We start from the raw sequence: 19,860 nt of genomic DNA, 5'->3' as shown, positions 1-19,860 counted from the left end.
TGTATGTGTATATATATATACACACATAATATATACACATTTTATATATATCTATATACACACACACACACACATGCTTACTTGACCTTCTCCATGTCAGATTTATCATGAAGAAGTCCTGTAAGATTGATAGCCAACCATTACCTAAACAGGAGTCCTGGCGTGGCGCTATAGGATAAAGCACAGGACCACACAGTCAGTTTGAACCACAAGGTCCATGGTTCAATCTCACCAGTCACTCCTCAGCAACCCTATACAGAGTCGCTATGTGTCATAACCAACTCAATAGCACTCAACAACACCTAAACAGATATTTCTAGGCCATAACCTGGTGGCATTTGTAAACCAGCTTACTTGTCAATTGCCAAGAAAAAGGTCAACTGACCAAATGCCACCACATTATATGCTGAATCTTCTCTCTTCTTTTGCCACTATTTTTTTCTAAAGCAATCATGTAGCTCAACATAATTTGACATTGCCCTTCATGATCTTGGAGGAAAGTTGTATTTATTTATTTCTTCATTCAATCAACAAAGTTACAAAGGCACTGAATTCAGGCACTGGGGGTACAGCAATCAATAAGACATGGAGCTTTTCTTCTAGTTGACAGGCAGATAACAAGACAAGTAAACAAAGTAACTGCAGATTGTGATAAGTGGCATGAAGAAAATAAACAGTATGATATGTAAGGAAAACCAGAGGAAGCCACTTTAGATTTGATCCTTTTCAATCTCTATTTGAGAAAACAAGTCAAGAGAAAGAAAAATAAAGATTAGTTTATGAGGCCTCATTACATGTTACCCCATTATTTATGTCATTTGATTAATACCTTTTCCTGCCCAGAAGAGGGAGACTGCTCCAGTATTTGTAGCTAGTGAACTCTTTCTCCTCAAATGGATTGTGAAGTTGCCCACTCTTAGTCTAGGTCCCATTCTCTACAGAGGAACAGAGTAGCTGGAACAGGATGTTAGGGAAGGGACCTACACAGAAACACTGCTCCCGTCTGCCTCTTATAGGCCTCTTATTGCCTCCCCTTTGGTTAGCCACAAGCAAATCCACATTCCCTCTCTCCAACTTTGATTCAGAAAAAGGGATGGATTGGTCACTTAACCGGGGCAGGGGTTTCTCTTTGAGGGCCCTGGAGAAGGATCCTTCTGACCATATCTTCCTATCACATCATGAAGAGCAAACACCATAACTAGAAAAAATGAAATCATTATCTAAACATGTAAAAGTCTCCACTGCATTCATTTTCATCAACTGGTGTCCACTCAGTAACTCTAGTATTGACTAGGCTAAATTTAGGAGTTCCTGGATGGCATTGATGGTTAAGTGTGGGACTACCAACCAAAAGGTTGGCAGTTCAAACCCACCCAGAGGTACTTGAAAAGGCAGGTCGGCAATCTGCTTCCAAAAGGCCATAGCCTTGAAAACCCTATGGCATAGTTTTACTCTGCACAAATTAGGTCACCATGACTCAAAATTGACCAACCAGCATCTAACAACAACAAAACATGCAAAACCCGGGATCATTTATTACAGGATATTTATGTGCTTTGTTTCTTTTTAGATAATTTTGTTCCCTAAGGGGGGAAAAAAAAAAAAAAGTAGAGTCAAAATAATTTAAGTTTCAAAATCCATGGAAGCTTTTACCCATTTGGAGGAAATTTTACGTTTCAAAATCACTCTGTGACTTAAATAGCTTGCAAAAAATATATTTTTTTTTAAGTTTTAATTGTAAACTGAGTGGTAGTTTACATGGGAGAACATCAGCTTTATACCATTGTTTCATTGCAATGATTAAAATTGCTTCTGTGAATCATCATTCAATAGTATTTGCTTCCATTCCCTGTGTTTTTCCAAAATATTTTATTCTCAGATGCCGAGTTTATTTTCAAACTGGAAAGATCCAAGGGCCCATCAAATGGCTTCATGAAACATTCTATAATCTTATTTACATATATCCCTTCAAAATAAGCTTGCCAAAAAAATTAATAATGCAGGGCACCAAATCACATTTGAATTTCAGACAACTTTTTTTTTTTTTCAGTTTAAGAATGTCTCAACTATAACATAAACTTTAGTATAAGAATATCACAAAAGTATGCATGGGTCATACTTATACAAAAATATCATTCACTGTTAATCTGAATTTCAATTTTAAAAAGTATCCTGCATTTTTATTTGTTAAATCTGCCAACCCTACCCCAAAAGAAAAGTCAGAATTTCTAATTACCACTCACCATCCTGACCACCATCATTCTATTCATGATTTAAGTCTGGTCCTCAAGAACAAATGGGAATATTGTTCAATGGTGAGAAACAAGATTCAAACCAGTTAGTTCTGATGAGGATTAAAAAATGCAATTTCTATGGACCAGGTGTATATGGAATCTAGGTAACTCTGATGAAATCTGGCTGTGCAAACTAGATCAAAACATACATGCTCATTTTCTAAAATGTATAATTTATATAAAACTCATAGAATTGAAATCCACAATGTTTGGATGCTTAATCCAGAAGAAATAAAGTATTTTCCAAATTCTTAAAATCAGTTAGGGAGATTTGGTTACATGTGTTTTGATATCTGTATCAATTTGTTATGATTACTTAACCTTGGCTCATTCGTTGTCTCTTTCTCTCTCTGTCTCTCTGATTCTTTGTGTCTTCCCCATCACCCAACTTTCTCTTCCTTCCTCCCTGCCTCTCTCTTTCTTCCTCTAGTTACTTGAACAAGAATAAACACCTGACAGTTATTGACAAGGATGCATTTGGAGGAGTATTCAGTGGACCCACCTTTCTGTGAGTAAGACATCAAGAGAATATTTGCTTTTTTTTATTTTTCCAGGTGAGGAAGATTGAAAGGAGACGCTGATGTTCATAGTGAGGGTGCTGTTTTCTTAGATAAGGGCTTTTTCTGAAGATTGTCTACCCCGCTGTATAGGCTACTCCACAATATAAAGTCCAAGATCTTTGAGACTCAGAAGGCACTATGCCCACCATGTCATCCTAATGTCTTATCAGGCAGTCCCCTGTGTGTGGACATTCACAGAGGCCCTCTCATAAAAAAACTAACAGATACTTCCTGTGTAACTACTGCCTCTCTGTCAGTGGAGGATTGTGTTTGGCTGTGACTCTGAGCAGGTCTCAGCATCACATCCACACTAAAGAGGTGTGTCTTCATGCGCTATAACAAAAATACCCATGGTGATGACATTAACAAACCAATATATTCTGTCACAGTTCAAGAGACTAGAAGTCCAAATTTAGGGCACCAGCTCCAAGGGGTAGGCTTTTTCTTTCTCTGTGTTCAACCTTCACCTGAATCTAGGAATGGCAGAGCACAAAGACCCCAGGTCCAAAGGACATGCTTTGTTCCCAGTTCTCCTTTCTTGGTGGCACTAAGGTGCCTTTTTCTTGTTTACTGCTCTCTCCTTTTAGTTCTTACAAAAGGTGATGTGGGCCACACCCCAGGGAAACTTTCCTTACATCGATCAATCCAGTGCTGATCCTATAGCGCCACACTGTTGTGGTTCTGTAGAATAAGCACTAGACTACTAGCCACAAGATCGGCATTCAAACCCACCAGCTGCTCCTTGGAAGCCCTATTCAGGGTCACTATAAGTCAGAAATAACTCGATGGCACTTAATTACAACAAAGGGAGAAGAGTGGGATGCAGCACCCTTATTCAGGTCATAGACTTGATCCATGTAAGGGACGTTTTCTCTGTGATTCCAACTCGCCAAGGTCAAGTGCTTATCCATATGTATATATGGAGTCCTGGTGCCATGCCGTAGTATAAGTGCTGGGTACTTATCCATATGTATATATGGAGTCCTGGTGTGGTGCTGTAGGATAAGCGCTGGGTGTTACAAACTGCCTAACTACTGAATGTCATGGTCCAGCCAAGCTGACTCATATTTTGGGGAATACAATTCACTCGATGACATTACATGATGAAGAAAGCCCTGGCAATCTAATTCTAAAAGTCAGACAGTGAAAACCCTATGGATCATACAGTTCAGTAAACAACTGATCACATGGAAGGAGCAGAACTGATCAGTGTTTCTTTCAAATATGCATGAATCCCCAAGAGTCAGGAGCCAGCTAGATCAAAGCAGGATCAAGGGCTTCAAGAGGAAGGTCTTTTAGAAATAAAATGCCATTGATAGGTTGCTAGACAGGCCTTAGCATGTGAGAAATGTATTTGAGATGTGCTTTACAAAACTTTTGGTACATGTGGGACAACTTAGTAAGAGACCCATTCAAACCAAATTGTGCAAATAAACAAGAGAGACAAACAGACATCGCATGAAGAAACAAAAAAGTTAGACAAGAAAAGGAAGTGAAGGTTCCACAGGCACTGCGTGCTCTACACAACTGCAGCTCCAGCCTTTGGTCTGACTCAACCCTACCATGGCTTCTGGTTTGAAAGAGCTACAGAAAGATCTGGAAGAGGTAAAGGTGCTACTAGAAAAGGCCATTAGAAAAAGAGTACATGATGCTCTTACAGGTGAAAAAGTCAAGACTGAGACAGAAATCAAGAACAAGATACAGCAGAATCACAGGGGAAAGCAGGCCCTGTTGTCAATGAAATGCCGGTGGCTGTGGTTGTTCCCACTTCAGTGGGGTATACAGTGAAAATCAGTACTTATGGATGCGATCAGTCACATAAGTTTGTGAAAACCTACATCACTTTAACAGGAGTCCATCACTGGGACTGTGCAGCTGTATTTCACAGACATTGTTTGATCTTCTGGTAAAGAATCTAAATGGGAAGAGTTAGTCCATTATCGTTAATAGCCTTGAAATCCTTCTCTGTAGATGGCAGTTAAAAAAAAAAAATCAAGTCTGCTACAGTCCTTATCTTGTGTAGAAAGAAAGTTGAAAACACTTGGTGGGACTATCTGACTCAGGTTGAAAAAGAATGCAAAGAGAAACAGATCCAAGTGATGGACTGATGAATGTCCTAAAGAAAATTTATGAAGATGGAGATGATGATATTAAGTGAAACGTTAATAAAGCTTGGTTCGAATCAAGACAGAAGTAAGTTTTGAGACTTTTTAACACAGAATTTTGAGACTTTTGTGAACTGTGATGTGGAAATAGTGTTGTTTCCAATAAGGGAGCGTTGGTGAGCAGTACAGGTAAATTTGACAAATTGTATTTACTCAGCCTTCTTCCAAAAACAAGCAATGAACTCTTCAGTTCCCACTGGAGGATTTATTTAAATAAAATATGTTCATTTTAGAAAAGATGTGAAAACACAGGACACTACTTGGTTCAGCAGTGAACAATTGTTGTTAAGTGGCATCGGCGAGTCAGTTCCAACTGATAGCTACCCTGCATAGGGTTTCTGAGGATCAGCTGGTGAGCTTGAATTGCCAACCTTGTGGTTCAAATTGCCCTTGTAGTCAAGAGCATTAACCCACAGAGTCTCACCAGCAATGAACAGCAGAATTGTAATAACCAGAAGACTGAAGGTGGATCTAAGAAATACATCCTAAAACTATTTCAAGAGAGTGAAGAGTGAAGGTGTATCAGGAGAGTAATTGTATGAATGGGTGAGGTGTTAGAAGTGAGTTAAATCCTTAACTTCCACAGTAAAGTGACAGTGGTGACATTTTAAATTGGCAAATCAATAAATATTTACAATTTTGCCAAGAAATTCAAGAAGTTGAAAATGGTTGGACCTCCAAAAACATACATACCATGGGAAGGGATTAGACAGAAGCCTAAAATTAGTCCGTGTGTTATTTTAATGGAGTCTTGGTGTGGCCTGTAGGATAAGCACTCGATCACAAGGTTGGTTTGAACCACAAGATTGGTGGTTCAAACTCACCAGATGCTCCTTGGAAACCCTATGCAGGGTCGCTATGGGTCGGAACGGACTCAATGACACTTAACAACAAAAACAATTATTTTCATACAAATTAAATTCAAAAAGAAAGAGGAAAATAGCTATGTCACCATTTCAGAGGCCAATGGAAGGGAAGGAAGAATGAAAAAGAGTCCAATTTCATTCCTCAAATTCCAATCACATATAAAAGAAAACAATTCTTGATAAAGGAAATGAGGGTAAATTGCTACAATTTGATGAACTTGACCTATATTCATGAGGTAGTAGCTCAAAATACCAACAGAGAGGGAAGAGTCTTCATATCTAGTATCAATGCTATCCCCTCTGTATACAGGGTAGATAGGGATGGGCAACTTAAACATTGACTACGTAGAATGAGGGAGCGATAAAGGCACGAAGTGACTGGCTTACAAGGTTTCAAGAGGGAGTTTAGTTTAAGAGTGTGTAGAGTACTCACTGAATAGTTTTCTTCTTGTCTAGATGGGTCTGGTGAAAGGAGATGGGGATAAGATTCTTATGATTCAATAGTAATTGTTATCATGATTAATTGCAATTGTCACAATTGTGAAGGTAGAATTTTTGTAACAACAACAAAAAATAATTCCAATCACAGCTGTTACTTTAAAATATATTTGTTAAGTAACCATTTGACCTCTTGACATCTCTTTCATTTTAACTCTGAACTGTGCTCACAATCTTAATTATTTTATTCCCCACATATCTTCTTCCCATAACTAGATTTTAAGATCCTTGAGGAAATGGACTATACCTTTTTTTTTTTTTTTTTAACTCTTGCACCTTAAAAGAGAAGATAGCAAGTACTCAACAATGTTTCATAAATTGAAACTGAATATCAAATAGTCAAAACAGGCATTTGGTACAAAAGTCAAATTTAGAAAGTCTTGAAGTTCATTTAAAATGCAGAGAGTTGAATATTGTGTGTATATATATATACTTTTACCTCATAAAGATTTTTGCAAAAGAGCAGTCATCTCTAACATTCGACAAAAAGCAATCCAACTTGCCCACTTCTTTTGCCATCTTTTTTTAAGATCATTTCTCAAAACAGAATCTAATTTAAAAGAAATGCATTATTCAGAGTAAAAAGAAAGATTCTCCAATTTTACTGTTGTTGTTGTTAACTGCTATCAAGTCAGTTCTGACTACTAGCAGCCCTGTACAGGGTTTCCAAGGATCAGGTGGTGGATTTGAACCACTGATCTTATGGTTAGAAGTACAGGGCTTATCCTACAGTGCTGCACCAAGGCTCCAGTCTTTGCTATTAAAGAGGGGGAATAAAATCTTTTAGAACTTGGCTTAATAACATTTTTTACTTACTGATTTTTAATTTAGGAAATACAATCTCCATTTTCCATTTTTAAACTTACTCTTATTATCTTGTTTACTTTTCATCTTATTTTGAACAAGAAGCTACTGGTGATTATAATCCCAAAGGAAAGAATTCCCTGAAATAAAATGCCTTTCCTAACAACAGGAGTTCTCTAAGGTTTAAATTACATAACCCACGTTCATAAGCATTTAGCTTACTGTTGAAAATTACTGGTAGTCCCACTTATCATTATAAGTATCTCCTACAAAGAGAAATGTCTGTGATAAATATCCTTGAGTCTTCCTTATCCACAAAAATAAAGTTCAAAAATAAACTTTTGTTGCTCTTAAATGATCACATTAATCATTGCAAATCCAAGGTTAGTAGATTTACATATTGTCATATTGCTTTAGAGAAAATAAGCCTTTTTTTTTCTTTTGACTCATAATGACTGATTCTCATAAGACCATATTTTTAGATGGCTGAAAAATTACTGCAGGTTCGTTTTAGCATTCCTGGAAACTACAGATGTGTTCAATACATGATTTATCTGGGTTACTCCTGAGCAAAGTTATTTTTTGAGGTATAGTTTATTACCAGTAACATGTACAGCTTTTAACTGGACAGTTTAATGAGGTTTGACAAAACTTACTAATCAAAATGTAGAATATTGTAATCATCTCAGAAAATTTGCTGATGTCCCAATCTTTCATAGGTAAATACATGCTTGTTACATTTTCTTGGGGAAAAATATAGGAGCCTGGGTCCTAGGGTAGGCATGTATTTAAGTTTAGAACTACCAAACTGTTTTCCAAAACGGTTGTTCCATTTTCTGTTCCCACTGGAAAATAGGCGAGTTGCATACTGTCCAACTCTTTCTTTTGTCAATCTTTGGGATTTTGCTTATTCTAGTGGGTGTAAAGTGATACCTGTTTGTGGTTTTAATTTGTATTTCTCTAGTGATTAAGGATGTTGAGCAACTTCCCATGTTTACTGGTTACTTGTATGTTTTTTGTGCAGTGTATATTCAAATTTTTGCCCTTTTTTCTTTTCAATCAAGAACCAAGTCAACCCCATGACTTGAAAACTAAAACTCTATGTTATTCTAATGTTCTCTCTACATATCTTGAGAAAAGTTTTTGAGTGTGAACTCCTGTTAAACTATTGAGTAAAGAATGATTCAGATTAGTAGAAAGGAATGAGTGAGTTAGAGATATTTTTGTAACAGTAATTCATAATTAAAACTAACATTTTAATGAAATCATAAATAATCAATTACGTACAATTATGATTGGTATATATTAATGTTGTGCAACTATTTTTTATGGAAAAAATAATGACTCCCCTTATTACCACTTAAGTAAGGGGCTTTTAATATAGACCACTTCTGTACAAAGTAAATATGAATTTCTGACAGTATAAACATGCTTTTCAGTCTTTTCAAAAGTTCTCAAAGTGATTCTAATTTGTAGTCAGGGTTGAGGAATACTGCTCTGAGTTGTTGTTGTTAGGTGTTGTCGAATGTGTACGACAGAATGCAACGCGGTCTATTCGTGTGTCATCCTCATAATTGTTATGCTGTCTCTAAATTAATTCAAAACAACCCTTTTATTTCTCCTATAATGGTTTTTTTTAACAAACAATATAAATTGTTGAAGGGAGAAAGGTAATGATGTTTCTTTTCCTGGAGCTACCTCTTTAGGAAAAGATGAAGATACTTATGTTTCCTTTGCTTACCCTCTGGCTTAGAGCATCTGTAAACTGGGGGACAGTCTGTGTTCTGGTAAGGGAGGATGAGTTTTAATTCTCACTCTATTTTTAAAAGAATCTATGATCCAGTAGTTCTGGGAAATCTTTGACAATCCCCAAGGGAAAATTATGCTACTCTTCACACATCTCAAAAGAAAGAACTAAGTTTTTTTATATTTCTTCCTACATGTGTCCTTATTCGTCATTGAAATTCAATGATTAATCTTCTGAAGGTGATGGATAAACTTGGAGAATAAGATAATCAAATACGTAATTTTATTTGACAACTTTGTGCTTATTTTATGTAAATATTTGGTAAGTGTACTATACAATTCTAATAAAACCCTCATGCCTTTTCATTACACGTAGTTTCAGTGTTCAACCTGATGTTGTAGTATGTGTCTTTCAAGATGCTTTAATGAGAAATATTAAGAAAAATATAGATTTGTATGTTGATTTATACTTCAGAAATCCATATATTTGTCATATTATTTTTTAAAAACTCTAATTGCAGGACTAAATGGCATTTAAAATGAACTCCCCAAGATATTTTATACCTGAGTTCAGAGTTTACATCTTTTGGAATCTGTCAGATATCCATATTAATGGTTTATGTGAAAATAATCAAAATTGTTTGTATTTTATATCATTATGTCTATGTACCAAATATCTAAGTATTGGCTATTAAAATGATACTTTAAAAAAATCTTTAAAAAAACAAGAATACCAAGTCAAGATTATAAAGCCTGAGTTGCCTATCTTTTTATTATTTACTTGATATTCTGTATAAATTTTTGGCCTACACAAAAAATCAGTTTTAGTCCTAATGTCCACTGTTCCTAAGTCTTATGTTAGTACAAATGCTTAACTATTTAAGGAAAAATTGGAGGTTCAACTAAGACCAGAGACACCTCAGAAGAAAGACTTGGAAAGCTACTCACAAAAAATAAAAAATAAGCTACTAGAAACACTCAGGAACACAGCTTTACCTTAACACCCATGAAGTTACCACGAGTTGGAATCAAATAGATGGCATCCAAGAACCACACCTCCACCATCCAGAGTTTAACCTGTCTTTTCACTTTTGTTCTTAAGGAGAAATGATTAACCGCAAACAAACAAGTACCAAGTGCTCATTTACTCACTTATTCAATAGGCATTTTAGTGAGCACTTATCAAATTCCAGGAAGGCTGTTGTTATGAGCTGTTAAGTTGGTTCCAACTCATAGCAACCTTATATTGGGTTCCTGAGGAGTGGCTGGTGGGTTTGAGGCACCGACTTTGCACTAGCAATTCAGTGCTTAGCCTATAATACCACATCAGGACTTCCATGAAGGTTATAAGGATGAAAGAGACACAAACAACCTCAGCTTTTAAAGAGGTCACAATTTCCAGAAGAAATGTGAATTAATAACTATCCATTTAAATGTAAAAAGAGTCATAATAGATATGAGAATCAAGTGAACATTTCTAAGGGGATCAGCAAAGGCCTCATTAAAGATTGTAGAATTTGAGATGGACTTTGGATAAGGCAGAGAATTACAACAGACAGAGCATTATGAGCAAAAGAACAAAGGCAAGTCTAAGGAAAACAGGATGTGTTCAGACAACTAAAAAAATAATTTAATCTGAAAGATACGGTTGTTGTTTTGAGGTGTCATTAAGTCAGTTCTAACTCACAGCAACCCCATGCACAACAGAATGAAACACTGTCCGATACGGCCATCCTCAGTCATTGATACGTTTGAGTCCACTGTTATAATCATTATGTCAACCCATCTCTGAGGGTCTCCCTCTTTTTGGCTGACCCTCTACTTTACCTAGTATGGTGAGCTTCTCTAGGGACTGGTCCCTCACATGTCCAAAACACGTGAGACAAAGTCTTACCCTCCTTACTTTTAAAGAGCATTCTGGTTGTACGTCTTCTAAGATAGATTCATTCATTCTTCTATCAGTCTTTGCCAGTATCGTAAATCAAAGGCATCCAAATTCTTCTTTGGTATTCCTTTTTCATCATGCAATTTCTTATTTATATAAGGCAAATGAAAATACCATGGTTTAGGTCAGGTGCACTTTAGTCCTCAAGGCAACATCTTTGCTGTAAACACTTTAAAGAGCTTTTTTGTTAACACTTTAAAATGTTAACACTTTAATATCACTTGCTTTCTTACTGCTGTTTCCATAGGCATTGATTATGAATCCAAGTAAAATGAAATTCTTTTCAACTTCAATATTTTATCCCTTTATCATAATGTTCCTTATTGGTCCAGTTATGAGGATTTTTGTTTTCGTTATGCTGAGATGTAATTCATACTAAAGGCAGTAGCCTTTGATGTTCATCAGTGAGGTTTTAAGTCTTTTTCACGTTTAGTAAGTAAGGTTCTATCATGTGCATATTGCAGGCTGTTAAGGAGTTTTCCTTAACAACACTAATACTGCATTCTTCTTCATATGATCCACAGTCTGGAATTATTTTCTCAGTATAGAGACAGAATAAGAATGGTAAAAGGATAAAACATTGATGAATACCTTTCCTGACTATAAACTATGGAGCATCTGTCTCTTGGTCTATGTATAAATTCACATGAGAACAACTAAGTTTTCCCATCCTTTGCAATGCTATCCGTGAATTTGTTATGTCTCACACAGTTGAATGCCTTTGCATAGTCATTATATACAAGTAAATATCTTTCTGGTGTTACAGCCAATATTTATCTGACATCAACATTCCACATCCTCTTCTAAATCCTGCTTGAATTTCTGGAAGTTCCCTGCCAATTTACTGCTATGGACATTTTAAAATGATCTTCAACCAAATTTTATTTGTGTGTGATGTTAATGATATAGTTAGATAATTACCACATTCTATTGGATCACCTTTCTTTGAAATAGGCATGCATATGCGTCTTTTCTAGTCAGTATGTCAGGTAGCTGTCTTCCACATCTTGGCAGAGCTGAGTGAGAACTTGCAGGGTTGACTCCATTTGTTAAACCATCTCAACTGCTATTCTGTCAATTCATGGAGCCTTGGTTTCCACCAGTGCTTTCATTGCATCTTGGACTTCTTCCATCAATAACATCAGTCCTTAATCATATGGTACCGCCTCAAAAGGTTGAAAGTCAACTCATTCTTTTTGGTACAGTAACTCTATGTATTCCTTCTATCTTTTTTTTTTTTTTTAAGGTTTTAATTATAGATTGAGGAAAAGTTTGCAAGGCAGATCATCAGTTTTATAGTCAACAAACCATACACCTTGTTTCATTACAATGATTATAATCCCCTCCATGTACCACTTAAGAGTGTTTCTCTCTATTGACGTTAGCTCTTTTTTTTTTTTTTTTTTTTAAACACTCAGGCATATATAATAATTTACACCACCAAAGGCGCATTGTGCAAGTCTGCCTCCTGGCCACCAGCTCTTAGTCCCTCTCTTTCCATGAATCTAGAGTCCTCAGCTGCTCCCTCTCTCCATCTCTGCCTCCATCTCTAGTGTCGCTGCTTCTCTGGATAAGGTCTTGCATTCCGTTTGTGCACTTCTCCCTTGATGATCCTAGGGTCCTTTATTTCTGGACTGTTAAACTAACTAATCTCCTGTTTTTGTTACAAATGTCTACCTTTACAATTGTGACAGTCACAATTAGTCATAACAAGTACTTACTATTGAATCATAAGAATCTTATCCCCATCTCTTTTAACCAGACCCATATAGACAAGATAAAAACTATTAAGTGGGGACCCTTTCTTTCCCCACACACTATTAAACTAAGCTCCCCCTTGAAACCTTGTAAGTCAGTCACTTTGTGCCTTTATCGCCCCCTCATTTTAAGTAGCCTATGTCTAAGTTGCCAATCCCTATCTACCCTGTGTACAGAGGGATAGCACTGATACTAGATGTGAAGACTCCTTCCCCCTCTGTTGGTATTCAGAGTTACTACCTCCATGCTTACCTGTGCTTTACTGACTACACAAAGGCTTTCGATTGTGTGGATCATGACAAGCTATGGACAACAGTGCAAAGTATGAGTGTTCCGGAACACTTAATTGTGCTCATGAGGAATCTGTACCTGGACTAAGAGGCAGTTGTTTGAACAGAACATAGGAACACTGAATGGTTTAAAATTAAGAAAGGTGTGCAACAGGGTTGTATTCTTTCACCATACTTATTCAACCTGTATGCTAAGCAAATAATCCGAGAAGCTGAGTTCTATGAAGACAAATGTGACATCAGGATTGGAAGAAGACTCATTAACAACCTGCAATATGCAGATGATACAACCTTGCTTGCTGAAACTGAAGAGGACTTAAAACATTTACTGATGAAGATCAAAGAGCACAGCCTTTGGTATGGATGGCATCTCAATGTAAAGAAAACAAAAATCCTCACCACTGGACCAATAAACAGCATTCTTATCAATGGAGAAAAGATTGAAGTTGTCAAGGCTTCATTCTTCTTGGATCAACTATCAATGCTCAAGGAAGCAGCAGTCAAGAAATCAGATTTGCCTTAGGTAATCTGCTGCACAAGACCTTTTTAAAGTGTTGACAAGCAAAGATGTTAGCTTGAGTACTAAGGTGCGCCTGACCCAAGCCATGGTATTTTCAATAACCTCATATGTATGTGAAAGCTGGACAGTGAATAAGGAAGACCGTAGAAGAATTGTTGCTTTTGAGTTACGGTGTTGGAGAAGAATATTGAAAGTGCCATAGGCTGCCAAAAGAAGAAACAGATCTGTGTTGGAAGAAGTGCAGCCACTGTGCTCCTTAGAGGCCAGGATGGCCAAACTTTGTCTCTCATACTTCGGAATTATTGTCAGGAGGGACCAGTCACTGGAGAAGATGGAGTGTCAAAGAAAAAGAGGAAGACCCCCAACAAGATGGACTGGCCAAGTGGCAGCATCGATGGACTCAAGCATGACAACAGTAGTGAGGTTGGCCCAGGATTGGGCAGTGTTTCATTCTGCTGTGCATAAGGGCACCATGAGTGGTTCTGACTCAATGGCACCTAACAACAACTCTCAGTCCTGATACATTAGACCTGGATACCTCTGTACAAACGAGTTCTGTTAGCATAGTGGTTACAAATCGGGCTGCAAACCTCAGGGTCAGCAGTTCGAAACTACCACCTGTTCCGCAGGAGAAAGATGAGGCTTTCTGCTCCCATAAAGATTTACAGCCTCAGAAACTCTATACAGGGTCACTATGAGTCAGAACTGACTCCGTGGCACATAACAACAACAACAAACCTCTGTACAAGTGGTTCCACCAAATTGCCTGTCTGAACTTCCTGGCTATTTGGCAGGCACTGGACCTCCCTCAAAGGGGAGAAAAATCAAGCCCCAGAGACCTAACCAACCCAGAGAGCTCCTTGTTTTCTTTTCTGTGCTTGCCAAGTGGAGCCCACAGAGAAGCAATCTTAGAGACAAAGACAGCCTCCTGGAGGGTAAAGTCAGAGGAGGTTTATCCACTTATCTGCTCTGCTCACTGACTGTGAAATGAGTTACAAATAGACTGCTTTTGTACCCAACTTGGGCACCATGTCAGATTCATGTCAACGGAGCTAAGCTATTGGGGGAAGCAACTGAAGTGATTCACTCCTCCTCAGTCACGTGCACACACCTCAGAGGCGTGGCAAACGAGAGGGTCTTCAACCCTCTTGTGGAGTAAATGAGTGCTTCAAGGAAGGTTCCAGAAGAATTGAAGAAAAAAGAATTGACAATTACTTGTCCAGAATTGTATACATGCCGGTATCTGCCAAGAACAAAGAGGTGGGCTATACCAGCCCTAGAAATCTTAAAGCTAGAAGAGTTTTGTTGACAACTCAAAATACTTACTTTTCAAAATACTCTAATGTATTGACTGATAGCATTTATTACTATCACAGCCTCTGATAAGAGAAATCTCTAATGGTAGGGTTTATGTCTTAGACCTACACGTTGTCCCTGACTTACAATGGGGTGTCATTCTGATAACTCCATTGTAAGTCAGTTCTGACGTATGTCAAATGTATTTTTTATAAAGTCTGCATTAGTATTGCCTTTTATTAGTAGTACTTTATAAATCTTTTCTTTAAACATCTATGAGTGAACTTCTAAAATTACTACAGCACTGTACGTAGTACATATTACTAATGATAAAATGTACACACAAAAAAAGATGCATTGGTAGATTCATCATAACTTGAATACATCCTAAGTTGGAGACTCTCTGTATTTAGAAATCACTGTAGTACTCAGCTAATTGGCTGACTCTTGGTGGGAAAGAGTTGGAATTATTGCAAAGATCCTCAAGGCCATGAAAAACTTTGTATTTCTTCAGTCACATAAGGGTCAACTGCTATCATTCTCGGTTACAAAATAATCTCACTCGACAGCACTTAACAACAGTTAAAGTTTATTGTTTAAGTGAGAGCTTCTACCAGGATCAAAACCGATAGAACATAAAAGAATAGTTGCTGAGTCTGAATCGTATGTTCACAAAGCTTGTAAGAGTTTCTAAACCATGTTAATTCTGAACAATTTTCATAGCCAATTATTACTATTTAGACCGAAGCCCTCAACGCTGATGAATCTTAAAAACAAAAATCAAATAGGAATACCTTTTTAAAAACCATTTCTCCTTTGAAAACTACAAATATGAAGCTGCCATTTAATTATAAATAAAATTCCAGGTTCTGTGTAAAACATTTTTTTATAAAAATGTTTTACACAGAACCTGGAACTTTATTTATAATTAATTTTTATTAAAAAATATTTATCTCATCCTTCCAACCCCAAAGGGTTGTGACTTTCCCAACTATAAACCAGTCAAACCAGTTGGTGTCAAGCCAACTCTGACTTATGGCAACTCACGTGTGTCAGAGTAGGACTGCGCTCTTGGATACACGGGGTTTTCAATGGTTGATTTGCAATCACCAGAGCTTGCTTCTGAAGTGTCAGCCTTCCAGTAAACAACCAAGCTTTGTAACCATTTGCACCACACAGAGACTCCTTCCCAACATGATTCTTTTCATAATCCTTGGTGATTTCACTCATTTTAAGCTCCTATTATTGTGATGAAAGAAGAGAAATGAGATTGCCTGTAACAAAATAGATGAGGCAAAAATCATCTGTACTCTCTTTGGCTGCAGGATTTATTTATGAGTTTACAATTAATTAGATGTTGCTAGGAACAGGTGAACTAATAAGAAGGATAAATCAACCTGGGATTAAAATTTCCAATAAATGATCTACAAACATCAGTTTTTGATGAGCACAATTAGGCACACAATTCTTCTCAAGTAAATATGCCTGAGTACTATATTTTTCACCCTTCTGAGAGTTTTACTCCTTACTTGTGACATACTACCTCTGCCAAGCCACTGAAATCCATTTTGTTAGTTATGATCTACCTCTGAGTCTAAAAGAAATAATACATCTTAAAAGGAAACCGACTTGTTTCTCACAGGTAGTGGTGAATCCTATTCTTTCATTGCTGGTAATGGTCATTTAGTTTATGCTTGGGGTGCATAGAGAAGGGAATCAGTATTGAGAAGGAGATGTTTGTTGTGTGTTTGTGTTTCAGTAAATGACTATTGGCAGTGACTTGCCAGCATTTCCTCTGGTCAATGTAACCTACTGTGGCAGTTTTTCATTGCAGAATCCATTAGATTGAAACAATAAACTCTGTGAGATTACATAAACTTTGAAAACTATAGGCTTAAATGAAATGTAATTATACAAATTTAGAGGGAGGAAAGGAGGGAAACCATCATATTTAAGCAAAACAAAAGAAAATTTACATATCTGTCCATCAAAGGCTCTCTGAGAAAAGCTTAGCAATTTGTGATGTGGAGTTGTAGAATAAACACTTGACTTCTGTTCACACAGTCATTTAAACCCACTAACCGCTCCTCAGAAACCCTGTATAGGGTCACTATGAGTCAGAAGTGACTCAGAGCACTTAACAACAAATCATTACAAAAGTATTTCCTTATGAATAACAGCAGCCATTTTTTATTTTATTTTTTTCGTTTTTATTGTGAATTGAGTAATGGTTTACATGGGAGAACATCAGCTTTACATTCATCCTATTGTATTTCATTTTATTGCAATGATTACAATCCCCTCCATGCATCATTGAACAACCAAAGGGTACATCCTGCAAGCCTGCCCCCCAGCCGTCAGAACACAGCCCTCTCCCTCCTTCATTCCAGAGTCCCCAGCTGCTCCATCTCTCCATGTCATCCTCTCTGCCTCCATCTCTGGCATCAATGCTTCTCTGGATAGGGTCCCACACTCCACTCTTCTCCCTTGATGGTCCCAGGGTCCTCTGCTCCTAGACTGCAAAATTAACCACTCCCTTCCTTTTGTTACAAATCATCTACATTTACATTTGCAACTCTCACAGTCAGTCTTCATAGCAATTATTCACTATTGAACCAGAAAGTCTTAGCCCCATCTCCTTTCACCAGCCCTGTTCAGACAGTTTGGAAACCACTCAGTAGGGAATCTACCTTCCTCTGCACCCTCTGGAACTAGACTCCCTCTTGAAAGCTTGTAATCCAGTCACTTCGTGCCTTTGTAGCACCCTCTCCCCAATTTTGGGTAGCCAATGTCTAAGTTGCCCATCCCTACTAACCCTGTGTACTGAGGGGGTGGGAATGATCCTCACTGTAAAGATTCAGTCCCTCTTTTGAGCTACTACATCCATTAGTATAGGTCAAGATCATCAAGTTGTAGCAGATTACTCTTTTTTTCCTCTTCTTTCTTCCTCTAGTCAAATTCTGGTCATCTGGCCATTGAAGCCAGGTCAAGTGGGTACTGTCTACAAGTATGAGTGTTCTTGTGCATCTCCCCTCACTTCATATCAGTTGGACACTTCCCTCTCTGCTCTAGTCCTCTGTGGCCATGTCCCTGTCTCTGGGCCCAGGAGTCCCCAGATCTCGCCATACTGCTGGCCAACCAGGTCTCTATCCAAGTTGACATGAGTCTATTGAACGTGGTTGGACTTAGCTCACAACTTCATTGCTGTTTTCTCTCCACTTCCCTTTATCGGTAGACCAACGTGGTCACCAGCAAGACCACATGCCTGCTCATGTATTCCACTTGAGTCTCAGTCTTGGAAGGGGGTTTGCTCTGAGGAGACCCGACCACTTGCCTTGATGGCTCCCCAGCAAACAACTTGCTTGTTCTTATAGTAGTCAATCAGACTGCTGTTATTATTTTTTTATTTTTCCTGCTGGCCTTTCTTTTAAGAAGTATCTTCTGTTCTTCTAGCCACTCCAGGCTGGTCTGCTTGTCTTTTCAAGTGGAAATTTCCCACCTCAGAGGATTCTGGATGGGGTTCAGGATTCCACCTATGGTCTTATACAATGAAAAGGCTCCACAGGAAGCCTCCTTCACTGGGCAAGTTCTAGCCCCATTTTAGGTATTCCAATCAATTATAGGCTGAAGATGGACTTACAAGCTTTCTATGGTGATGTTTCTGGCTATAGTTTTCTCTTCCCCTCAGGTGCCTATTTTACAATAGTAGGCAAGGGAAATCAGTATTCAAAAGACAGCCAAGCATCTTAACATTATTTCCCCTCTTTTACCCATTCAAACCATGCCTCAATCCTTGTATCCCAGAGCCCTGTTGTTCCAAAGTTTAGCATACATCATTATTTACCTCTGTCCCACTTAGCCTATGCAAACCTGCCTAAATGTTCTCCCAACTGCCTTGTTCTTCCATTCCACTCCTCCTTCTTGTATGTTGCCCACGCCCCCATCACCCAAACTATCTTGTGTCTATTCCCTACCCTGCAGCTTCCATTTTTAAACCTAAGCTATGTAGTAGGCCATTTACAGACAATAGTGTCTCCCTTAGTCTTTGTAACTTTCCAAATGTTGTTTGTTACCTTCAAATTGGCTCTGACTCATAGTGGCTCTATATATAACAGAAAGAAACATCACGTGGCCCTGCTCCATCTTCACGATTGCTGGTATGCAATGGTAGTATAGTGATTGTGTGCCTGTATAGGGTTTACAAGGCTGTAAATCTTTACAGGAACACAAAATCATATATTTCTCTTGTGGAGCAGCTAGTAGACTCGAACTGGTAACCTTGAAGTTAGCAGCCCAACACATAACCTACTATACCACCAGAGCTTCTTTGGTATCCGATGTGCTTCTTTGGTATCCAATGTTGTTGTTAAGAGCCATCGAGTCAGTTCTGACTCATAGCAACCCTGTATAGCATTTCCAAGGAGCAGCTGGTGAGTTTGAACCACCAACCTTGTGGTTCAAACCAACCTTGTGGTCCCATACTTATCCTACCACGCCATACCAGGACTCCAATTGTTGTTAAGTGCTACTGAGTCAATTCTGACTCTTAGCAACCCTATTTTATTTTCCCTATTTCACAAATGAGAAAAGTGCAGTGCAGAGACATCATGTATGTCACCCAAGGTCATCTGGCCATAGCAGCAGTGCACAGATGTAAAGCTAGCACTAATTCACCATGCCACATCAATCCCTTTCACATATGATTGGTTATTGTTACATCGTTGTAATTCTCTAATCTTTCTTGATCATTTTCTTAAAATTATGCTTAAAATCAGGTGACTTATCATCCTATGCAGAATAAAGTCACAGTCATGACAAATTGCCTACAAAGCCCTATGCTGTCTGTCCCCTTTCTCTACTCCATCACAAATCACCCCAAGCATTTTCAGACCTTTCAATGATGGCCCCTCTACCAAGTAGGCTTTTTCCCGCAGATATCCATGGACTTTGCTCCTTCACTTCCGTCAAGTCTTTGCTTAAATGAAAGCTTCTCATTGAGGTATTCCCTAAACACCATATTGAAATTTGCACTGTGCCCACCCAGTCTTCAACCCATCTCCTGCCTTTATGTTTCTCCAAAGTGTTTGTAACCATCTGACTTTCTTTTTTTTTTTTTTT

The 19,860-nt window shown here is 38.0% G+C and overlaps 1 protein-coding gene and 1 pseudogene across 1 annotated transcript in view; both read left to right on the top strand.

Annotated features, from left to right (window-relative positions):
• Positions 1-19,860, top strand: part of LOC102812913 (thyrotropin receptor-like) — a 243,370-nt gene that overhangs the window by 204,112 nt on the left and 19,398 nt on the right. The window contains 1 exon segment of the mRNA XM_006864753.1: positions 2,725-2,802. Coding sequence (XP_006864815.1) covers positions 2,725-2,802 — 78 coding nt within the window.
• On the top strand, positions 4,418-5,051 carry LOC102812531 (annotated as a pseudogene).

Source organism: Chrysochloris asiatica, unplaced genomic scaffold, assembly GCF_000296735.1.
Source record: "Chrysochloris asiatica unplaced genomic scaffold, ChrAsi1.0 scaffold00070, whole genome shotgun sequence".
In the NCBI taxonomy this organism is placed as follows: domain Eukaryota; kingdom Metazoa; phylum Chordata; class Mammalia; order Afrosoricida; family Chrysochloridae; genus Chrysochloris; species Chrysochloris asiatica.
The sequence above is the reverse complement of the archived record's forward strand: the minus strand, read 5'-3'. Positions and strand labels throughout refer to the sequence as shown.